At 36.0% G+C, this 24,817-nt stretch overlaps 2 protein-coding genes across 3 annotated transcripts in view; one reads left to right on the forward strand and one right to left on the reverse strand.

The window, feature by feature from the left end:
• The window catches only part of FBXL13 (F-box and leucine-rich repeat protein 13), a 92,990-nt gene that overhangs the window by 34,656 nt on the left and 33,517 nt on the right, over window positions 1-24,817 (forward strand). The window contains exons 11-13 of the mRNA XM_010581100.1: window positions 9,336-9,388; window positions 13,599-13,699; window positions 17,120-17,249. Of these exons, the coding sequence (XP_010579402.1) occupies window positions 9,336-9,388; window positions 13,599-13,699; window positions 17,120-17,249 (284 nt within the window). The remainder of the gene's footprint in view (window positions 1-9,335; window positions 9,389-13,598; window positions 13,700-17,119; window positions 17,250-24,817) is intronic.
• Window positions 219-17,385, reverse strand: LRRC17 (leucine rich repeat containing 17). 2 transcript variants are annotated; one of them, XM_010580921.1, is made up of 5 exons: window positions 17,190-17,385; window positions 12,775-12,903; window positions 5,663-6,537; window positions 2,357-2,512; window positions 219-1,142 (listed from the first exon to the last, which is right to left on the reverse strand). In XM_010580921.1, exons 3-5 carry the CDS (start codon window positions 6,417-6,419, stop codon window positions 739-741), a joined length of 1,317 nt encoding a protein of 438 aa, XP_010579223.1. In that variant the 5' UTR covers window positions 6,420-6,537; window positions 12,775-12,903; window positions 17,190-17,385; the 3' UTR covers window positions 219-738. The 2 variants fall into 2 exon arrangements, with proteins under 2 accessions (XP_010579223.1, XP_010579222.1); XM_010580920.1 differs by lacking the exon at window positions 12,775-12,903 and having other exon boundaries at window positions 17,190-17,356.

The following is a 24,817-nucleotide window of genomic DNA, read 5'->3' on the forward strand; positions in this document are numbered from 1 at the left end:
CTAGAAAGACTTCAGCTCTGCCTACTACAAAAACCAAACAAGGCAAATATGAGCATGTGGAGCTGGATGTTGGGAACCAACCATGTCTTGGCTACTCATGGTTTCAGGCAGCTCAGGTACGGAAGAGGCAGAAGCTGAATTATTCACTCAAGACTGAGCAGGAACACTGGTAAGTCAGCACTTCTGGGTTTGAATTCTAATCAGTATAACGACTGCCATTCCTGTTTTTCTAGAACTGTATTTAAGGTTAGTCTTGAGTTTGATTTTTCGTATACAATAAAACAACAGGAAGCTGATACAAAAATCTTAGAAATATTTTCTGGGAATATTTCAGGAAACTGATAGATACAAAGAACTGTCAATACATTCAAGAAAAATGTGTCTTGATCACAATCCTGCAGAAAGTTCTGTGTCAACTCATAAGCTGTGTTCATACATAAGACAGCTCCTCCCCACCACATTATGTATATTTGTGTCTATCGACTTCTACTGTATAGTTTCAAATATTTGCCAAAATATTTCACAAGAATGTCCGGAACAAATTGTTAGAAACAATTACTTGATGAAGGATGCTGTATAACTAATGCCATTCTGTAATTATTAACTGCAATAAACAGAACTTTGTAGGCAGATAGTCCTACAAACAATCAGTATAATTAACAAAAAATGTAAACAGCATATTTTTCTTTGTCAGAGTATCAAATATTTGAATGTACTTTAAAAAAAAAAAATCCCTTATTAGCCTATCACAGTGACAATTACACCGTGCTTCTTTACTGTTTGAGCTGATTGTTCTTTATGTCGTTCCCATTCCTCATCATCTTTTTCCAGATCAAAAGTTTCTGGATAAATGGGCAGCTTGTCTTTTGGGCACTCCTCGTAATAACTTCGAACATATTTTCCAACAGACCATCCTTTGTATTCCTCAGGCATTTTACATTCTAGGCCATTGTAGTGAACATTGTAGTGATGCTTCAACCAGTAGAAAAGATAATGAATGTTGTAATCACATCTCCAAGGATTCTCTCTCAGCCACAGTATTTTCAGAAAGTAAAGATCTTCCAGTACTCCATATTCAAAATTCTGCAAGCTGTTGTTTGATAGATCCAGCTCCTCTAAGTTATTGAGACCTGAGAAAGCAGCTAGTCAATAGAAAAATAGTTACTGGTACCTTATAAAGATAAGTTAGAACAAAACATGCATATTTGCAACAGGAAAAACATTTTCATAATTATACATTTATTTATTTTTTTTTGGCAAAAGCCTACAAAAAAGACTTTTCAAACACTGAACTTTAAAATATGGCTTGTGCCTTGACAAGTGCATGTTGGTATAAATATATTGACATTAGGGGAGTTGTACTGCTGGTAAAGTTATAAACCACTTAAAGGGCATGCATGAGTGTAGAATAGGGACAGTGAAGGTGAATGAATGCTTGATTTGGTCATAGAAGTCTACTGTTACTGCCATGATACAGAAGTAGAAATATGGAAATTTATTATGTATTAGACAATGTGCAGTGCTAGTAGATTTTGTATGTATGTGTGTGTGCGTAGAACCTTTAAGTTAATATTTTAAGATATGGAATAAACATGGAGCTTCATAATAACGCTTCTGAGTCACATTTCAGAGCGCGGTTCATATGTTTTGCAAGTATACTGTTCCATTTAATGGCAGAAGTCTTAAATAAATTGACTATGTCTAATGTTAAACCTCATAAGTACCATTTTACTGATATTATCACTTTCTACTGCCGTTTAATTTCCAAAATGCTACTAGAGAAGGGTCTTTTTGCTTCATACTTTCTCTCTCCTTGTGTTTGCTTTCATAATTAAAAACCAAATACACACAGGCAATAAGCAAAATGCCAACAGGGCCACTTGAGTTCTAATAATATATAACTTAACAGCAATTTTATGTAGTGATTTTTAATCCAAAAGAGTTTAAATCCTTTTGGTTTGTCTATTACTTTATTGTCCAATATAATTTAAAAGCACCCTCATTATATGACAAGTTTTCTTAGATTTGGCAAAGATATTTAAAAAATCATTGAACTATTTAGCATTTTGGGAAATGATTTGCCTTCAGTCTGCAGAATTAAATTTTTATACTTGGTTGGTTTAGTATTAAGAAAGGGCAGCTGAAATCAGTCTCTCTTTATTGATTTCCATGATGAATACATTTCAGTGCAAACCTTTAATCTATGAATTGAGTGGTACAAAAGCTAAAATTTGCACCAACTTCTAGATTTTTAAATCCTTTTTTCCCCACATTTATATCTGATAGAGACATTATCAAAGTTTATAATTAATAAAACACAAATAATTTTTTAATGAATATTTAAAATTATTCTTACCAGGATCAATGTAAGCTATTCCATTACTGTTTAGGTTTAGTATCTTCAGTTCACTGACATCTTCAAACTCTTTGGCTCGTAGTTGTCTAATTTTGTTGCTGGACAAATCAAGTTTAACTATATCTGGAGGTATGTTACCTGGAACTTTTTTTAAATCTTAAAAAATGAAAAAGATATAACTTGTGTCAGCTTTAGATTATTCTTACTGCTTAGGTATCACAGTTGCATACCACACACAGTTTTGTCAGTCTAGCATTGTTTCTCATTTTCTTTCCCTTTTATCCTCACTACTAGTGTCAACATATTTTTTTCAACTTCTTGAATTTCATTGCTTTGTTCACTTGTATCTATACATTTCATGTGAAAATTGCTGTCTTCATTGATGCTTATAGTAAAGCCTCTTTGTGTGTTTTGTATTTTTTTTTTAATAGAACTCTACTATTCATTTGCATAGGGATAGGGTAGGTAGTGAAGATACTATACTAATAAAAAGTATGTGTGAAGTGCTTGATCATTTAAAGAAAAGAAACCAGAGTAACTATATAAAAAAAGGTTCATTGGTATATGAACATCTTCCATAATCAAATTATAGTGTGCTGCCTTACATCCTTTGTTTTGTATTCCCAAAAGGTAAAATGTTCTAAATTTTATCAGCAATAAAAATGCTAGTTTTTATAGTATTTATAGTAATATTTACAGTTATAATTATAGTTCTTCAGTTACAGTTATGTAGTGTTTTAGTAACTTTATATTTGTTACAATACTTACAGTTGTTATGTCCAGGCAGCATAGTGGTGTTCTGTCTATCTACTTCTCTATCCTACTTGTATCATTGGCATTACCTAAGTATCCAAGCACCTCTCAGTCATCTGAGTATGTATCCTTACAGTGTTCCTTGCAAAAGAGTTACAGAAAGAATAGCTTCTAGTCCAGTAGTAAGGACACATTCTTGAGAAGTGTAAGCTGTGGTTTGAATCCTCTCAGAGTAATGTTAATAAATCTAATCTCCAGGATTATGTTTACTCAATAAGTGTTCTAATCCTGGGCTGTTTTTACAAGAAAATGAGTAGTATCTCTTATTTGACCGTCTTTGAATGAAAGCAAGTAGTTTCTGGATCTGTGGTGAAATTTGTGTTGTCAGTGTACTTCTGAAGTTCTGAGGTATTCTCAAGGCTAAAGCAGTGTATCAGTCTTCCTGCCTTATATCTGATTTTGAGCAGAGCTTTGGTATTATAAATGCATAAATACTATAACTACTCCAGCCTGCTCTGTTTGGAGTGCTTCCTGCTTGTGCAGATGTCAAAGTTTCAGGGCCTATTTATCACCAAATGAATGTGAATAATGCTTGAATTTAGAGACTTGGAGAGTTTGGCAGTAATAAAAAATAGATTTTTTTCAACTGCTCTTGCATATATAAATTCTTTTGCAGAAAAGCAAACAGAAGTTACTTTTTGCTTCCAACTTTTGTTGCTTTTTTTGATAAAAGAGAATCAAGGACATAGGACACTTTCATTTTGAAGTACTGAAGGATCTGACATATCACTGGTCTGATGAGATAAAATAAGAAGTTCTTCAAAAAGGAGAACATACACATGGTTATATGTATTTTTAAGATGTTTCTTCCATGAGCTTTCTGACATTAACTGAAAGCTGCTGACCTGTTGTCATATCTCCTTAGAGATACATAGTACTGGCATACTGCTTGTCATTCCATCCCCTCCATTGTAAAGGAATAATGGATTGCAGCTTTTCATGTCATCTTACTGGTTTGGCAACTGATGCCCCCTTTTTCCTACTCTGAAATCTTGTCCATGTGGATTTAGAGAATTTTTTTGTGTTTTCCCAGCATTTTGGGTACATTATACTCGTATTTCTGATGAAAATTCCAATGAAATTGTGCATCTGCTGCACAGTAATCATATGCAAAGACAGTAAGTACAATGCTTTCATCAAAGATTACCATATGTTCAGAAATCCCAAATGTCCATGGGATATCTGCATCCAGCTGTCAAGCATATGCACAGTAGATCTGATACTTCCTAAAAAATATTGAACGTACTCAATGTGTCCGTGCTAGACATTCAGGAAGTCCTGGACTGATATACTTAGTTCTTGATCTGAAGGATGGAGTCCCTGTACCTTCTAGTACACTCATGCAGAGGTTGAAGTAACTTTGTTTCTTCATTATTAGTACTAAAGACAGCAAACCATTTTTTAAAAAATACCATAAAAGCCTGTGAAAATCCAGTGAAGAGCAGACCACATTGAATGTTTCAATGAACTTAGAGAAAAAAGTAACATTTTTCTTGCCAAAAGTTTTGAGTGTATTCATGTATTCAGCTCATCTCTTTGATACCACTGCAGTGATCTGGTATTGCAGGCTATGCTTCACAAAATTTGAGACAAAATCCTACCAATTTTGGCTACTTCTAGTAATGCTTTTTATTTCAGATTTGTAATGTTAAAGAACGACTCTCTTCTGAATTGTTTTGTTGCTTCCTTTGTTTCATCACTGGATAAAATACAGGAAATATAAAGCATGAATAAATGTGCACTTCTGTGTTGATATATGCCGCAGCTGGTTTACCCTTAAGGCTTAACTGTGGCTTTTAGGAGCCTGAGAAGGATTTAGGAATGGAATGGATCCAAGTGTCTGAAAAACATTTACTGAAGGCCCTTCAACTTCAGAATGTTAGCTGGATGCTGGGAGGAAGAACACAGAGGAGGTATTTATGAACAAAAGCATACAATTTCTTCCTTAGTAGAAGAAATCTTGCACAGAAAATGTGAGGATGCAATGGCTCTGCTTTGCAATCAGGTTCCTTTGGGCATTGTAAGCACAGCTGGCTGCTCCAGTCCTGCTTCACAGCTTGCTTCTGTCAAAGTTGTTGCTATATTTGTGTTGTACACTGGAAAGAAGAAAAGGCACTCTATGCTTTTCAGTACAACAATTTCAGCACAGCTGTAATTTGACTGATGAGTATGTTTATAGTTGTAAAATCAGGACTAGTGAGATGCTGGTCCTTCAGTAACTTAAGCGTGCTTAATTTTATTCCTGTTGATTTTTGTTGGATATCTTATACTAGAGCATTAAAGAATATCTGGAATTGGGGCTGCAGAGTAGAGGTAAAATGCAGAAATAATTCCTACCTGTTGCTTGTAGTTACAAGAGGAAAACAATTAACAGTATTAAAGTGAGTAAAGCAAGTACTAGTACTATATTTGCTGTAAATAATATGTGTATAAATGTAGTATGGGAGCAAGAATATGAAAATCGTTAATTCAGTTATAAGGACAGATACAAACCTTTTCTTTTGCAGTTCAGAGTTGGTACAGGAAACACATACATGTGGCACAAAGAGGAATCAAATTCTGGTTTGACAGCTTCGGGCTTCTCCTGTCTTATGTTTTGGGGGTCCTGCCTGTCCTCTTCACTACATAGCTGTTCAGCTTTTATCTGCTTTAGCTTTTGATTTTTCAGTTCTATTGGGTGCACACACTTGGCATAATTTCCCAAATTCCTGTTTGTTGGAACCTGTAGCATTGTAACAAGAGTTTCTAGTTCACAGTTGCAATGCCAGGGGTTATCATAAAGACGTAGGTAGTTTAGACTGGGTGTATAAATAAAGGTCTCCTCAGATAAACTCTTAATTTGGTTATGCTGAAGTAAGAGTGTGGTAAGTTTATTCAAACCAAAAAAAGCCTCGCTCTCAATTTTTGATATATCATTCTGTTGTAAATCCAGACTTTTCAGTACTTTATACTTGGAAAACATATTATTCTTCAATTTACGAATCCTGTTTCTTGCTAGCAGCATGTGTTTTAAATCCTCTGGCCAATCAGATGCCACAAAAATCAATTTTCTTTCCTGACAATCTAGGTATTTCTCATGAAGATAACTGTATATATCACATGGTAGGCCTCGGGCATTGCGCTTAACAGTGCTAGATGCTTTCCTTAAGATGTTTTCCCTTTCATTGTTTCTCAAACTCCTATTCCTTGTCCTCCTACAGTCAGACAGTTTACAAAGAAGAAGTAGTAGTATAATAGTAACTACTTGCATCCTGACATTCAGCTGGCCCCAGTTATTTTCTGTGACAGCTGGAACAGTTGAAATTTTTGGATAGTCTTAATCAGTATTGTACAGATCTGAGGATGCACAGCTGGGGTATGTGGGATCCCTGTATTGGAAGAAAGGTAAAACATTAGTACAGATGAAACAGGCATTTTCATGGAGGCTTGTACATAATGTGCAGCATTCAGTCAAGTACTCAATCATCACACTACTTGGAGCTTTACAAATACTTTGAAGATTTAATGTCCTGTCTCTTTTTTTGTTGTTTTTACTGTCTCTGGTCTACTGTCGTTCATTTTGATTAAACATGGGAAACTATATGGACCAATTTCTAACTGATCTTTGTTAGAAGGTTCTCATGTATTCAGGAAAAGCGCATCAGGCTGAATCTTCTTTGTATTTAAGCTCATCTTGGAAGATGAGCTTCAAAGAGGAGCTTGAAGCTGGTATTTTCCAGCTTTCTGGGTGTTGAGCCACTGGAACACATACAGAGCCAGACCAGGGAAAGTTATCCAGTGCCTATCAAACACCCGGGTTCAGACTGCGCTCAAGTGTGGACTTGTTTTCAGGTTGAGCCCCAATTATCATAACTAGCCCTGCTACTGCCAAGTGTCTCTCATGGCCCATGTCAGATAGAGAAGGACTGCTCCCTGCAACCGTTTCCAAATTGCTTCAGTATTTATAGTAATTTTTTGGCATATGTTCCCTCCTGAATTTCCCATACTATTCCTGTCCACTGCCCTTTTCCTTAATTTTCAGTGAAGTTTGTTCACAAGGTTGTGTTTCCTTAGAAATGTTTTAACCTCTCGGTTTTTTTTTTATTTTCTAACTTTTTTCCATCTCACAAATTTCCTACTTTTGCTAGTCAGTATCATTCCTTCTGAAACTTTTTTTTAATTCTTCACTGTTTGGCTTAACTACTTAGTTACTTTTTCTCTATGACTGTGGACTTTGTGTTATGCTCAGTCCTTTTTGACCTTAGCACCTGGGAAGGTATTGAATCCCTGTCTGGAGTGCAGATCATTGCACAGATGTTCTGTTTCTAAAACACCATTGTTTTGGGCTCAAAAAACTTGTTTTTATCTGGAGGAAAGGTAGCACAATAAATCAACTAATAGCAGGTAAAATTCTTCTGAAAGCAAAGAAATTTTTCATTTTTAAACAAATTGATAGATCAGTTTAAACCACATCTCGACTGTAGGGCATTCTCAGTATTTGTGCAGTTCTTACTCATTAGACAGATGAAGCAGTCCTGTCTATGCATGCTGTGGCCAGTTGTTAATATTACCTTTGAAAACCCATTGATTGGTTTCTCCATTTTGTTCCTGTAGTTGCCAGTTATCTATCTGCATTCAGATTCTGTTAGTTTAGAGTGTGAATGAGGGTTTGCATTGAAAACTTTGTCCCTTACATGAAAAATTAAATTTTATTTGTTACTTTTTGGCACCTATATGCTAGTCAGTGTAAATTGATCATGTGTTTTAATAACTTGAATCATAACTGGGATCCTCTGTGTTGTTTTGAACTGTTCACTGTTCTGATAATGTGATAACTCATTCTATCCAGGAGAGCTTGGAAATAGAAAAAGAACTTGGGGGAGGAAAGGTAATAAATAATTCTGGAAATATTCTTTCCTCTTCCTTTTCATCTCCTGGGTCTGAACTGGAATTTTTTACTAGTATTACATTCTGTCTGCTAACTAAATTATACTCAGCTATAATACCAAAATGAGCAGCTGCTTTTGGTAGCATGTACAGGTTCACATGTAAAAAGGTAATTTTGTCTCATTTAGTGCTAGGCCAAAAAATGTAAGAGGTTTGTAATTTCTGTGGCTTAGCAGTCTTAAGGATGATTTTAATTGGTTAGGTTCTTTTGAGTTGTGCAATCCCTCTCAGTATTGTCCTACTCTTCAAAAAGGCATTGAGTTAGACAGTATTACAGGATATCAATGAAGTCACAGTCCCTGTAGAAAAGAATATACAGAGGTATTGTTGTACTAGTGCTTGGTTGCAATTGAAAACATGTATTTGGCTTACCATGTGAAAATGTGTTTTTAAAGATTTTTTAAATATATTTCTTTTAACTCTGTAAACATTTCATACTGCATTTTCCATATTAAGTATCTGTATGAGGTCTATTTTTTCATTTCAGTTTAGACAGATCAGTTATTTTTGAAGATCAGATTAAGGCAAAAAGTGTTACTATGTTTAATAGGAGTTTTTGCATCTTTACCCTGGAGGATAGACTCAAAATTTGGCAGAAGAGTGGCTGAAGGGATGTGTAAGTGTTTCCTCTAGTCTCAGACATCTATCTTTTGTTGATTTGTTAGATTTTCAACAATCTCTGCAAAATAGGAGTTTCTAAAAATAATAGATTATATGCACACAGAAGAGACTGTCTCAGGCAGCTAAATTCTCTGAAATTCCATACTTGCAGAAGATAAGCAGGGCTCTTCCTACAATTGGTCTGATTGCTGCACCTCTACTTTCAGAGGGAAAAGATTGTTCACTTATATAATTAGATACCGATGTCATAATATATGGGTGGGAGGGACAGATAAACCTATGTGGAAAACTTAATTCTGGCATTTCTGAACACCAGATTGCTTAATTAGGTAGCTTTCTGGTCCTTTGGTAATATAAGACTGAAAAGAGCTTGGTTCCTAAGCCAGCCATTAGTTGATGGAGTGTAAGAAGAAACATTTCCTCAGGACAGCTTACTCCAACTTTGTATTCTACTTTTTGGGTTTTGTGCTTTCTTCTCAGTAATATGCTGTGGCCATGGTTTCAGGGAGGATATTGGCCTAGATGGGCTGAATCTGTAATAAGAATTCTTACGTTTGTGTTGTACACTTAGAATTTTAACTGTTCACCTTTAATATGACTTTTTTTTTTTTTTTTTTAGGTGAATGTAAGAATTTGCAAGACTTAAATCTGTCTGAATGCCAGGGATTAAATGTAAGTACTACAGACTTTTTCCATGAACTCTAATTTATACCAAGAAGGAAGATTTTTTGAAGTGCTGTGGTTATTTGGGTACACAAATCTTCCCGATTAAAAGTAGAGACTTGTGTTCTTAAGTACTTTGAAAATGGAGTTTAGTAGGATTCAGAGATACTCAGTGAAGTTCTCATTTGTTTTTTACAGTGCCAGGGCAAAATGATATATTCAATCTCAGTTAATTTTAATAAACAGGCTTCAAAACTCCACCAGTCTGGGGGGAGGTTCTTTTTGCTTTTTTAAGTTTGGAGTTGTCAACAATACATTTTAATCCTAAATTGTTTCCAAGTTCCTTTATTCCTTCATTCAGTAGTACACTTGGGCTCTAAAAATGTCTCACTAAATTTCTGGATATTTTTGAGAGCCTTTATTTGAAAAGTGTCTAAGTATGCAATCACCATTATATATTTTGTACATTCTTTTTTCCTTTAACATTTTCAGTTTTATCTTTCTTCTATTAATTCTCTTTTATGTTTTTTCATTGCTCTTTTCTGTTGGAAAAACAATGTTTGACTCTGCTTTAATTAATAATTTCTTAGAAATGACGCCAATATATGCAAATTTTTCTAATAATAAAATCAATCTAAAAATAAAATCAACAGGTTTTTTAGACATTATGGTTCTTAATAGATTCATATAATGTATACATCCATTTATAGGCTATTTATGCTAACTATATAAACAAATAATTTGGTATAGTTTAGTTGTCTTTAGAGTAAAGTGTATGTCCAAGGGTCTAGCCCAGAAACACTCCAATATTTACACACAAAATTTAAAAAATTACCATGGATAAACTACAGCTTATGAACTTCATACAAAATGGCATATGATGGTTGAGTTAGAGAGGCAAGAGCTGCAGAAGAATCGTGAGCTTCTAATTTATAATACTCTGGTTTGGTTCTGCTTTACATCTATCACCATCTCTGTCCTATGTTGATGTTAGCTTTACTGCCAAATATCTTGTTCTCACCATTTTCACAGATTATATAATTTTCTTTACTATACCAGCTACAAGGAAGGGATAAAGATATATTATATTATGAAGTTCATCAAGTAACACTGTAGAATCATCTTGCTACGTAACATAATACTTGCTATATGATCTTATAACTACAGAGTAGTATTTGGAGGTTGTATGCTTTTCAGGATCATGTTGATGCATGAAGGCAGTAAGTTAAAGAGGGCCAGGGCCTGCCAAATTGTAAAGACTCAAACACTGTTTCATAACTGTCTGTTCTGTTTGGTTGTTAGCATGCTTGCTAATACACATTTGGTACACACCAGTAAGCACATTCCTAGGTGATGCCAGGGATAGCAGGGACTTGCTGATCACACTCTTGGCAATGCAGCCTAGTATACAGTTGGCCACCTTTTTCAGAAGGGCTACTGTTGATATACATTGAAATTGTTATTGACCAGGACTGTCAGGTCAGTGTGTTTGATAGCTGCTTTCTGTCCAGTGTCTAGACTGTACTGATGCATGGGGTTGCTCCATCCCAGATGCAGGACTTTCCATTTGCCTTTGTTGAACTTCCTGAGGTTTCTGTCAGCCCATTTTTTGAGACTAAATCTGTCTGAATAGCAGTTCTAGCCTCCAGTGTATTGATGCTCCCCCCAGTTTGGAATAATTTGTGAATTTGCTGAGAATGTACTTTATTCCTATCATCCAAACCGTTTATAAAGACATTTAACAGTTCTGGTCCCCATATTGACCCTTGAGGGATGCCAGTTGCCATAAACCACCAATGGGACTTAGCACCATTGGTGACAACTCTTTGGCCTGGCAGCCCAGGCAAATTTTCACTCACCTTGAAGTCCACTTATCCAGCCTTTATTTTACCAATTTGGCTATAAGGATACTGTGGCCTGCGTTGAAGGCCTTGCTGAAGTCAAGATACACAACAGCCTCTTTTTTCCCCTTATCTATAGATCCAGTAATTTCATCATAGAAAACTATCGCCTTAATGAGGAATGCTTTGCCCTTGGTAGATCCACGCTGGCTGTTCTCTATCACTTTTTCATCCTTCATGTGCTTGGACAGGGCTTCAAGGAGGATTTGCTTCATAACCTTCCTAGGGACTTGGGTGAGGCTAACTGGCCTGTAGTTTCCTCGATCGTCCTTCCATTTCCTGAAAATGGATGTGACATTTCCTATCTTCTAGTCATCAGGAATTTCCTCTGATTGCCATGACCTTTCAAAAATGAGTGAGGTCTCTCAGTGACAGGAGCCAGCTTTCTTAGTACTGTTGGATGCATCCTGTCTTGTCCCATTTCCTCAGGTGCTCCCTGACATTATCTTCTACAATAGGTATTGCTTCACTCCCACAGACTCTGCTAGTAGGTTCCTGGGAGGCACCTGGGAAGCCTTAAGACAAGCCTTAGCAGTAAAAACTGAGGCAAAAAAAGTCATTGAGTACCTTGGCCTTGACGATCAACCAGCTTTCCTGGGCCCCTTTGCCCTCCAGGGCTGTCAACCACGAGATCCTGTTAAGCAGATCCCTAAACAAGCCAAAATCTGCTCTCAGGTTCAGGCTTTTTCTTCTCCAATTTGTCCAATTTTCTTCTCTCAGGATTTAAAACTCATTTTCATGGTTGCAGTAACCAATGTCACTCTAGTTCTTCATGTCTGTGACCAGTTTTTCCTTGTTTGTGAAACAAGTCCAGAAGAATATGTTCCCTAGACCACGTGTCAGTCACCTGGATCAAGAAATTGTCTTCAACACACTGTAGAAGTCTCCTGGATTGTTTGCGCCCAGCCATATTGTTCTTCCAGCGGATATCAGAGCGGTTGAAGTCTCTCATGAGTAACCAGGGTAGGCAATTGTAAGGCTTCCTTCAGCTGCCCAAAGAAACTTTCATCTACCTTCTTCTCTGAATCAAGCAGTCTGTAGCAGACACCTACCACAATGTAATCCTCATAGGTCTAGCCTCTAATGCTTACAAATAAGCTGTCAACTGCCTTGTTACCCATTCCAGTGCAAAGCTCCGTGCATTTAAGCATAACTTTGCATAGAGTGCAACCTGTCCTCACCTTCCTGGGCTGTCATTCCTAAATATTCTATAACCATTCATTGCAGCCCTCCAGTTGTGTGTGCTACCCCTTTGCATCTCTGGAATCCCAGTGAAATCATAGCTCTGCACCTGTGCATGAACTTTGATCCCTACAGGTTGATTCCCATGCTACAAGTGTTTGCGTTCAGACACTTGAGATGGACCCCTGGGTGTGCTGCTTTCATATGGAAGGTTTTGGAGTTTTCCCCATTGTGCTATCCCCCTAATGCTTTCTCACCACTCTCTGTGCCTTCAGTTCTCTTCAAGGTTATGGTTATCTTCTGTCAACATACCTATTTTTACTGATATCACCTCTCTCAAATCCTTTGTTGCAGGACTATATTTAAAAAGCACAAACTGTCCTCTTTAAAGTTGATTTGTATTGAATTTCCAGCTATCTTGATGGTCCTTTTGCCTGCTAACTGAAATATTAAAAAGGTGACCACAACATGGCAAAAGACAGACACTCAACTATTACATTTCCATGTATAAGTGCTGACTTTTTCCCTTTCTATTATATTGACATTTATTGTGAAACATTCTTCATACTAGGAGGTTTGTTCCCATTATATTCTAATGGAATGATACATAGAACAATCTAGGTAGTACCACTTTTGCAGGCCAATAAAACATGGAAGCCTTAGAATTACTCAAATCTAATGTTCCACCTAGAGGGTAGAACTAAACAGGAAGCATTTTGTAAATGATATTACGGGTTACAGAAGTGTACCAGAACTTATGAAGAAAATTCACCAGTGGTTTTAGATACCAAGACTGGCTAACAAGAATCTTGGTTTAGCAAAATATGTAGACATGGGCTAACCTTCAATCATGTGAAGAGTCCCCTGTGCTCTGTAGGACTGTGTAGTGTATAATGTTTTCTTGAATTGGAATGTTAAAATTACCATAACTCAAGTGAGTAACAGTAGCGTCATATGTCTCTCAATATTCTCCTCTGAGGCTTCCAAAGAAAATGGCTGTGATGTATAAAAATTATTATGATGATTTAAAGATACTTATTCATGTTTTTTCCCTTGTTATTCTGCATAAAAATGTAAGATAAATGAATACAAATATAATTCTAATGTACTTCTGGAATTTTTTATTTATTATTCAGGATGAATCGATGAGACTCATATCAGAAGGTTGCAGATCTCTTCTCTATTTAAATCTGTCATATACAGGTATTACTAATGGAACACTACAACTATTGTCAAGGTAAAATTAAATAGAAATACAAAAGTGTGTTTGTTTTAATCTTGCAGGAAACTTAGAGGCATATGTAGTAGAAATATTCTTTCTGAGTGATTTACAGGATTCTGTCTGCCATGCAAAATGAAAAAAATGCCCAATACTTTTGACTTAGATAGCAGTTCTTTTCTCTTTTTAGTATAATTAAAAATGTATGCTAGATTACACTATATATTTCACAGAGTTTTACAGAAACTTTTAAAAGAACATGCTAGCCAAAAATTTCTTGGACAGTCCAGTTACTCATGATGATGCAAGAAGTTTGCAAGTTAGATATGTTCTGAAAAATTTATATTTGCAAGAGAGGATTGTGGATAGGTGTATTCTGTGAGCCAAGGCCTTGTGTGAAAACTGCAAAAGAAAGAGTTATTCCAAACTCTTATTTGGAAGATCAGTGAGCTGAAGGCAGAGAATTTACATTCTGACAGAGGTCTGCCATTCCTGTTTTACATGTATCCCTCCATGAGACTCGAAGTCCGCCTGGTAGGTAGAATTGCTGCATTAAAAACTGCCATACAGGAAAGAGACACGCTGGTCCATGAATAGCAACCGTCACAAAGATGTATATGGATTTGAAGATAGGTGTACATTGTTTCTCTTTCTTATGAGGAAAACTAATGTCTTCCTTTCAACAGCAGCCCCACAAAGTCCAGAAACATGTTTTTCTTTGGTATTTGTGTGATACATTTTGACTTTTGTTTTTCTTAGTCTGTAATGCCATATCCTCATATAACTAACATTTGTTTTGGCAGTTTTCCATTTAGTGTCTCCAATCTTACCACTCATCTCTTCATCAGTATTATTCTTATTATAATCTGTGATTCTCCATGTTGGCTGATATTTTTTCTTTTTAAATTTCCATATATTTATGTTGAAGTTTGGAACAGCTGTTCTATAGGTAATCTCAGCATACATTATTCTGGTTACCTGAGCATGCTATTGCCACCAAAAGTCAGAACCATTCATTTCTTCTGATGCATAAATAGTACATACCCAAGGAAGAATTCTCCAGAGCAGGTGAAGCTTTCAATGCAATAAAATGTTTAAAACAAAAAGAAAAATTCTCCACTGACAAAATATATTTTGCAGTTAACTTGTACCTTGTTAATGAGAAATTTTCCCAGTCACGCATGATGCTTCTGATTTAAAACCATAAGATACCACTGTTTTTATTGACAATTTTTGGACAAAAAGCAAAGCTCATTGTTTCTGAGGTTATGGGGATGTACAAAAAGTTGCTGTCCTGTGAAGATTTTGATAGCAGACAAATTTCATGAACATTTCATGTGCCATCTCAAAAGCATTAGCTCACCACAGGTCCTGTGTAGTAAGGTAACTAATACAAAGTTCTCAGAGGTGGCAGTATTGCATTTCATAATACTGCACATGAAGTTTGCTATTGTATATCAGATGTCCGTTATTGGAACAAGGAACAAGTGAAGTGTAGGCTGAGTGTGCTCAAAACTGTTTGGTCATTTTTGATGTCTCCTACTGTTCTATACAAGCATTTTAACCTCCATATTGCACAACACAGATCATCAGCTACAATTTCCCTCTGAAAAGTTGTTGCATGTTGTAGACATGAATATTGTCTATCAGGAATAAATGTCAGGAGGTGATTTTGTCAGATTGCTTTAAACCAATGATCCTGACATTGCTAATGCCAAAATTAATTGAAAAATCAGTATGACAGAATTCCTGCAGAATTTAGCTGTAACACAAAATAAGGATTTTTAGTAGTCTGTGTGCTCAAGCTTAAGTTTTAAGAAAGCTGTCACTTTAAAAATGGCAGAAGGTGGCATCTGTTAAAATTCCCAGATCATAAAAATGGGTCATATGACCTGTAAAGAAAATCAGTGTCTCTTCAAAAGTATTGGAAGGTTTTGATCACAGTCTTCAAAATGCAGTAAGAAAGGCTTCCCTGTGTCTTAAGTTGTGCAACCTTGTAGCAAAATATACTTTAAAAAGACTCAGAACTGCCAGAGTATAAAACCCAATCTCTTAAATTATTATCTCTTTTGTCAGATAAGTTTGTAATTGTACTCTCTCTGAGTTTGATTTTCCCTACTCATTTCTGTGGAATATGTCAGTAAAATGCAAAAAGGCTTATGCTTCTACAAAGAAGGACACTTTTATTTCTGTATTTAATATGAATTAAATGTTTCCATTAAAAAAAAAAACACACCACAAACACATGCCCTTATATTCTGATGTCTGGTTCTGATGCACATTGGTTTGGGTTTTGGTTGGTTTGTTTGTTTGTTTTTTCCCCATGAAATATAATCTTATATTTAATTTCTTAGTTTTTTTGTATTATCCTTTTTTTACAATAATGTTCTTTTCCAGCTTCCTATCTCTTTTTTTTTGCATTCAGTTCAAGTTAGCGTGTTTCCCCACTCTATATTGAAAGTGTAAAGTCAGTTCCAAAAATGTATGCCACTCCTTAAGCAGTCAGCTCTTCAGTGGGTGTTCCCATCTTTCTTCAAAATGCCTACTTTTGCTGACTTGCAGAATTGCATGACTATATCCCTACAACTAAATGTCTACCAGAGCAGTACGTCCTAATTCTAGGTTTTGATTTTCTGTGTGCTTTCATCTGTGGTGCTTGTGGCAATTGTTATTTATTCCAGTTAGAAATGTAGTTCAGTAAAATGAATAGTTTTCAGTATGTTATAAACCAAAGCTGCAGATGGAAACTTAAGTGTATTCAGAGTATAGATTCTTGCTTTTACAGAGTGCTGTTGATTAACATTTTCCACTTACAGTTTGCTTTCTTGTAACTAATGTTTAGTGTAAAGAAATGTTTCCCAAAGAACTGATCAAAACCTAACATTGGATGATTCACTTTTGGATAATTCCCTTTTGTATCTCTTTCAATTTTTCAGATTGTTTTAATAGTACTCTTCTAGATAAGTATATGACTTGAGAAGCTCTAACTGTACTTTTATGCTTTTAACGTCCTTTGTTAGAGTTCTGGTTTTCATTTCTAGCAGGCACTGCTTGTAAAATCAATGGCAAAGACAGTCCAGCAAACTTATACTGAAAAGTCTATTAGTTTTCAAAGTATGCACACAAAAATCCCAGTTAATTAAAAAGTATGCTTTTGCAGTTATTTGAGATAACTTTAAAATGATACTGTTTTCATATAGTGAAATATGTTGTATGATAGTGCTATTCCCCAGTAATTTGCAGTACAAGGAGCAGAGGAAAAAGTGCAGCAGAAGAAAGGGACTTTCAAACTTCAGCAAGGAGATAATTCTATTTCATATCGAACATCTTTTCTTTACAGTAATTTTCAGAATACTTTAACTGTGGTATTTTATGTTCTATCGATTCTGTAACATACCCTTGTAATAACTTGCACTCTCTTTTGTTTTTTTTGCAAAGCAGCTTCCCCAATTTACAGTATCTGAGTTTAGCTCACTGCAGAAAATTCACAGACAAAGGTTTACTGTACCTGAGCTCTGGAAAAGGCTGTCACAGGCTCATCTATTTGGACCTTTCAGGTTGCATTCAGGTTTGTAGTTCACGTCTTTCTTTCATTCTGTGAAGAAGAGAATCCTTTATATGACTGGCTGCATCCTGCATTCATGGTATACTGAAGTAGAACAAGCACTGCAGCAGACTTCCAGGGTTTTGAATTACATGACTACAGCTGTTTAAATTTTACTAAGGAATAATAGCACTATAGGTTTGGATCACTGCCAACAAAATGTCAGATCTATAAACAGATCTAATACTTACTGCATAATGAGAACAAGGCTTGCTTTTTGTAGCCATAAATAGACTAATTCTATGTCATGATTAGTTAGGATTTTAAATCAGGAGCTTTGAAAATGCAGTTTTTACTAAGGTATCAAAAAAAATAAAAGCCACTCTGCATTGGAAAAATATGAATTTACACTTGATTTCCTGAAAAGGAAATTAATGAAAAAGTGAACTTTTGTTATGATTTTATATTGGTTTAATATATAAAGTGAAGTAGTATTTATAACTGCAATCTAAAAATAGTTAATGTTTTGGATTATTTTAGTCTCCTACTAAACTTCTAAAGGAAACCAAGGTTTTAGAATCTGGTACTATTTTAGAAACTTTCAAATATATACTGTATCTTGAAACATACTTCAAAGCAATACGAAATGCCAAACTGTAAGGCAATAAAAGTCTGCCAATGTTTTAATAAAGACTCCCACATATATTTATTTATAAACTGAGAAGACTCTCCAAATTACAGAATACACGTGAAATGATAAAGAGATGGAGTCTGAGGAATATAACTGTTTAACTTCCCATCTAACAAAACCTTTCCCGAACCAACGATGAAGGCAGACAGGGCAACAGTCTTGTTCTGACTGCTCTTTACTGTGTCTGTTTCTTGTTCCTGAGAATCATGCTGAGACTATTGTGTGTTGACAGTGTGAAATTTGAAATGAGGGCTGAGGTTAGAGGAAAATTAAGAACTACCTACCTCTGAGTTACTTTTTCAGAATGCCAGTAATTGGTTATTTTTTTCCAAAAGTAACATTCCTGCTTGTTCAGAAGTGTAATAATGAGCTGTAAGGATCTTCCTCTAGAAAGCATGACGTAACAGTAGTCAGAGAAAAGTGATCATCATCGAACTGGGAAAACCACAATCCTCCCCTTTCCAGAGAAAAGTGGGTTTGCTCACCAGTGTATTTGAGCGCTCTGAAAGGAATTCCACAGCTTCCTCCATTTTGGGTTTCCCCACAATTCTGGAACAGTGCTTATTGATTATGACTGAGTACTTAAGTAAACAGTTAAAACCAAAAAGAGCATCAAATTGCATCACTGTTGCAGAAAGCATTTTAATAAGACAGAATTCTTTTTTTTTTTCTCCCCTCATTGGATCAACTAAACCAAAGGGAACTTCTGTAAGGCTGATGTTTCAGAATTAGTTAGAAAAATGTAGTGAAGCTATAGTATAAACATTTAAATTATGCTAAAAGGTGTTCCATAGAACAGAATATATATTCTATAGAGTATATATTTTTCCTTTTTTTTAATTTTTCCTGTTTTTTCCTTAATTTTAACATTATAGTTGTTTTAATATGAGTTCTTATATTACTGTTACTACTGTAGGATTTGAACATCTGTTTAGAAAGCCCATGTGTAAAATGGGTGATTATGCTAATGATTTTGCAAGTGGCAACTTGAGGACCAGAACATTTAAATAGCTGTTAAAACATAGTCAGGCAGAAAACTGGGAATTAAGCACACATTTTCTAGTCCGTTGTCATAAAATGAGGCATTTTTTCCTTTGACTATTATATTAATACACGGTAATAATACTGGATTAATTGTAGGTATGGTTTTTTTGCATGAAATCTCAGTAATTAAGGTTGTGTCATTATGACACAGGTGATAAATATTTTCATTAATGAGTTTCAAGATATTTTCATAAAAATACAGAGATTCTCTTGTGTCCTGGTCTTAAAGGTGTCCTATTACACCATTGATATTCTCAGAGAATTACCTAGAAAACGTAAGATTTCTTTGTCCTGCTTTTGAAGCTGAACAGTATAGGTGGAAAATTTTCTGCTATTAGACACAAAACTGAAAAGATGGAAGGGTATAAAGCAATTGTATGTCATTTACCAATGCGCTACATTGAGATTATACAACTAGAACCGAGAGATATTTTCATTTAAATTAGAAACATGGAGATTGTCAAAGAAATTGACTTTTTATTTTTGGTGCCAACATCTATGGCTGATTTTCAGACTAGAACTATTCTGGCCCAAAATGTGTTAGAACAGTCTATCAATTGCTGTAGTTTGCAACAGCTGGATAAGAGATCACAAGCCACTGGGAAAAATAGATTTGACCCTTTCATTTCTTGACAACCTGCAGTGTTTGTGGGGATGTCAGAGAAACTATTGGCATATGTACAGGCTTCATCAGTTTTCACCATCTGAGTTCCTCCTGCTCTGGCTTCATTGGGAGAATTCTCATTTTGGCAGTTACTGTCAAATTCTGGCTTCTTCAGATGAATCAAGGAGCAAAAAAGGGCCATCACTTGGGGAGAAAATCTGAGCCATGTTCTTTATTACTGAAGAAGAGGACTGATTGTTTACATTTCCTGAGTACAAACTTGTGTAACTGAAGAATACTTTATTATAAGTTACGCATACACTATTCTATATTTTTAGAAATATGCTAATTCAGGAGTATGTTAATATAAGCTTTTTTTTTGAAAGTGGAAAATTAAAAGAAAAATAACACGTGGAGGCAAGCCATCAAGGTAATGTGCCAAACATGTGAAAGGATGTCACAATTCATTTTGTCATTCTTGACAAACACAGAATAAAAAAAAAAATATAGCCCCTTGTGTACCACAAGAGTACTTGCTCAATCCTGAACACTAATTTTCAAGTTTCTGCACTCACAGTGCATTGACAGTACTAGAATCATGGAATAGTGTTTCTTCAAAACCCCTTCTGCGCTGCAGAGAGCATTGTGCCTTGCAGGGTGGATTCCACAAATACAATTGGTTCAGGCGGAGAAAGAAGGAATTTTAAAGCAGCACTGTATGTGTAGCAAATAAGCCAAAACTTGAATAAAAATTCTGTGTGTTCCTATTCTTTGGAATTAAGAAACTATAAAAAGATGAAATTAAATTAATTTTGACATTCTTACAAGCATTTCATTATTTCACTACATTTTATTTCTGAATCTATGGGGACAAATTTTTATCTGTGGTTTGCTCCGTGTTTGTTTTGATGTACTTTCATTCTAGATCACAGTATAGTAGCATATACTTAAGAAAAAACCCCAATTCAGTCATTTACCTATTAGACTGAAAACTCCTTAGACAAGGAATTGTATTTTACGTACAATCATTGCATTGACTTCTGATCCTGTACATGCAAGAAAAAGAATACATTCATAAAATTATCTTACTGAGTCATGCAGGAAAAGTCTGTTTTGCAGAATTTTATAGGATCTAAGGCTCATAATAACCTTCAAAACATCCTCCCTCACAACTGGTTTGAAGAAGGAGGTTTAAGTGGGGTTTTACTGAACCGGGGCAAAGAATGCAGTATTAAATTCCATATGTATCCTAACATTGATTCTTGGGTCAAGCTGTTTGCTCTTGAGAAATTTATTATACATTGAAATTCCAAGTGAGTTGAGAAAGCAATTGTTTTACTAAAATGTGCACAAAATTTCATATTACTACACCTTATCTTCAGGAGTGCCTGAAGTTTCATAGATAATCCATAGGGGCTTTAGAAAAAAAATTAAAGATTAAGATTTCATTGTTCTAGGAATAAAGGAAAATAAGACAAATACATAAGATATTGCAGCAGCATCTAAATGTTGACTAATTTAGCTGAGTCTTATCTGAATGCATGTTTCACACTGCAACTTTCTCACCCTGATGCCTGATATCCATTATCCAGCTTTAAGTTAAAAAGCAGTTCAAGTGAAAAAGATTTGAAACAATCTGTTTGGGGGTATTATTAGCTGCTTCAGTATAATTGTTTTTGGCTTCCATGGAGGAAAACACTAAATTGCTGCTATTTGTGGTATCAAATGGCTATGTTAAGCAAACAGTGTTTTTCCAGACAAAGAGATTAAAAGTCCTTTAGACTGCAATTAACATTATGCAATCATTACTGAATTTCAGAAACAGATATGCTACTTCTGTCCCTCAACATTGTTGAGTTTGATCTGATTACCTGCTACCTACTATCTATCCTTTTGAGAATGTGAATTTCACTTGATTTTAGGCGTCTAACCTAAGGTAGTGTCTAGAAAATTACCTTAATTTATTTCAATAACAATTAGAGAGGGAGAGCAATCTCCAGAGGTCATTCAGGCTTTTTCAGGTCTGACCTGTCTTGGGATATTTCTTGCTCTTTGCTGTACAGAGATCCCAGGTTTCATAATTGTCTAACATAGACACCTCAGTTATATTACTGATTTCAGTGGAGTAAACAAAGGCTTTAGCATTTACAGGCTTTTTTTTTTTTAAATCACCATCATTATTATCGGTGCATTCTTGACTTAGCATTTTTCCTACCTATTTCCCTGATTTTAAACTGTGATTCCTCTTCTACCATTATCAGAACAACCTGTAAGCCTTGCAAATATTTATCTTACTGCTCAGTTAAATGGCTAACATTTCCAAAGTCTGGACCTTAAAACTAGCGTCCTGAGTCTGCATTTAGGTTTTTTCAGTGATATTTTAAAAATCTTGGCCAAAGCAACAAGTAATGTAATGTAACTAAGATCCATAATTTAATTGTATTTGCATCTGAATTTGAGGTACCTAGACATGAGGGGTCTTTTATTCCTACTGTCCGTATCTAACTGTGATCACTAGCCTAGGTAGGTACTCTTTTGATAGTTAACAATGTGTTAATGGTAAAAAAAAATCCCAAGAACAATTGGCAGCAGGCCCCATTAAGCCCCATACCTTCCTTTGATTAGCAGTCATACGAGTAAGTTGTAGTTGGTTACAACTGATGCATGCATTTGAACTGAGTCTTACAAAATCTCTTCAGTTTGAACAGTAAGCATAGCTGAATATGGCATGTTCTGCACTCTCAGCTTTTGAGTGACTGTTCTTGGGAGCAGAGTTATTTCTTCTCATTATAGCAAATCTGTTTAGCAGTTACAAGGGGAAATCCTACTGTCATAACAGCTAAAGCATACTCAAACTGCTTAACAAACTGTGGCTGATTTTTTAGAAGAGTGAAGACCTCAGTCTTCTTTTGAATATGCATCAAGTTCAGATTATAATGGACAGTGTTATTACCATGTATTACAACAAACTGTGTGGTGTAACATATCCTCTCTTGGGAATGGCTTGCTCTTTGTAGTATATGGACCAAGAACAAGATTCAATTACCAGAAATTCACCTCTCAAACTGAAATTTCTAGGGGGTGATTTGTTTCACTTTAACATATTAAACTACTTGGTGCATGTTGTAGAAATGTGCTGTCTTCTGTTGTTGCGCTGCTTGAGATCCAACAATGAGGAGGCCTGTTGCATGGTTAGGTAAACTCTTACTTGAATGGATTGGTCATGCCATGTTAAAGCAATTAGTGCTTCTTGACAAGCAGAGAATAGAGATTTCCCAATACCTCCCTCAGGCAGCTGCTTGAGTGATATTCACAATTTAAGCTAGTCTCTTTCATACAGACCAGAGGTTTTGGGCTGAGGAAACTGGAGATAGGATTACATTGTCCTACATTACATATACCAATAGTGAGTACAAAACTGTAGAATTTGGACAACTGAATTTCATATTCTGTCCTGAGAACTAGCACCCATCTTGCCATGCTGACATTTTACCTTCTGGGGATCACTACCAGTTGAAAAGAGGATTGCCTTTGCCATATGAGCCCTACACTAGTACTGGTTGTTTTGCAGTCATTTGGGGTGGGCAAATCCAACCTATCCATGCTGATGGGTGAGATCTGCAGTGCTATCTGCAGATCCACACTCATGTGTTATCCACATCAACCACATTCCCAAAGTCGTGGTGTTCTTTTGTCCAGCAGACATGTCTCAGTTGGAGGGTGTGTGAGAACCTGGAGTGCACTAACAGGCTCTACATGCTCTGACCAGTTTGTATTTACAAGATGGTTATCTTTCTGTATAATCATGTTCTGCAGCCTTCCCTCAGGTCTCCCAAGATTTTGATCTTTTTCCTTCTTCAGCTCTTTGTTACAGTATAGCTGTTTTCAGAGGAGCCTGACCCAGGGTTCCACAGCTGCACTGTGTCAGACCTGACCTTGAACACAGGCAGCTGACAAAGGGTAGTTAATGGGATTTATATCACCATGCATTACCTGTAAAATTTTTCCTATAGTTATTTTGCAGGCTGTTACAGACCCACTGTAGGAAAAATATTCATGCTCTACTTGTCCTGAGCTTAGAACACATCAGACTCTTTGCATCCACAGTGCTAACAGTGCTCGCATGTGTCATGAGCCACACCATATTCTGTCTGTCTGGACATAAGACCTGAACAAATACTTTAAGCCTAACACCACATTTGACAGACATGTAGCCAGTTCCCCTCTAGTGCTGACATGCCCCTGCACAAGGGAAAAAGTGCAAAGAGTGCCACAGTCCCTTACGAAGTAGAGACAAGACATTTAACATCAAAATATTTAAAACAATTTATAAAGAATCTGTTTAAAAGGCCACTCCAGCCTGAAAATAAAGAGCAAGCCAACCTGGCTGTAAGTTAAAAGATGGAGCATTATTCCAGAAAAGACAAGACAGTCTGGTTTGATTATAACTTAAAGTCAGATACTCAGTTCATGAAAAAAAACTCACCTGCAAAAAGAACACAAATGTTAAGTTTGCAAAAAGAACAGCCAGAAACCCAATGTGTTAACGCCCTCACTAAGTAGCTATGGGGAACAGTCAGATGTGCTACAAAGGCCAGAGGCTGCAAGTGCAAGAACTGGAAGCATCTTCTGGTGCACTGCTACCATACTGATGTGTGGTGGGTGATTAGATGCTGCTTAGCTTCTGGCTTGCTTTTCTGTGACTATCTCCTGTCTACTAATGGTGTCCACTGTCAGACAATATATATACCCTAAGCAAAGCCTGTGTTTTACACTGCTGTTCCCCTTAAGCAATATAACGAAACAAATCAGGCTTCTCCAGCAGCTGGAGAGGTGGGGTACAGCAAGAATCCCTCCCAGTATACTTTATCTTTGAAGTTTCCTCCTTTGGATTCTTGTCTCCACAGGCCTTATTTGGTACCCAGGAGAACATGCCAGACTGCTTTTTTTGTGGTTGTTTTGCAAATGAATTCCCGGTGAAGAGCACAGCTGTAGTCTGAGCTGCACAAGATTATTATATTATACAACTTCAAAAACCTGGGAAATAGTGAGATCTCTACATGTGAATATCAGGGAGGACTATTTCATAGGGAGGAATGGTTCACATCCATGTTGTCTGTAGAACATGGGGCTGAAAGGAAACTGTCCTGTACTTTACACAGGGTTTATATGTCAAAAGAACTATGTATGCCCAAGAGTGAACTGACATATATTGAATTTGGGCAGTTGAAGACTTGACTCCCTGGATTCACT

The sequence above is a fragment of the Haliaeetus leucocephalus genome, unplaced genomic scaffold (assembly GCF_000737465.1).
Source record: "Haliaeetus leucocephalus isolate CR32 unplaced genomic scaffold, Haliaeetus_leucocephalus-4.0 Scaffold751, whole genome shotgun sequence".
In the NCBI taxonomy this organism is placed as follows: Eukaryota; Metazoa; Chordata; class Aves; order Accipitriformes; family Accipitridae; genus Haliaeetus; species Haliaeetus leucocephalus.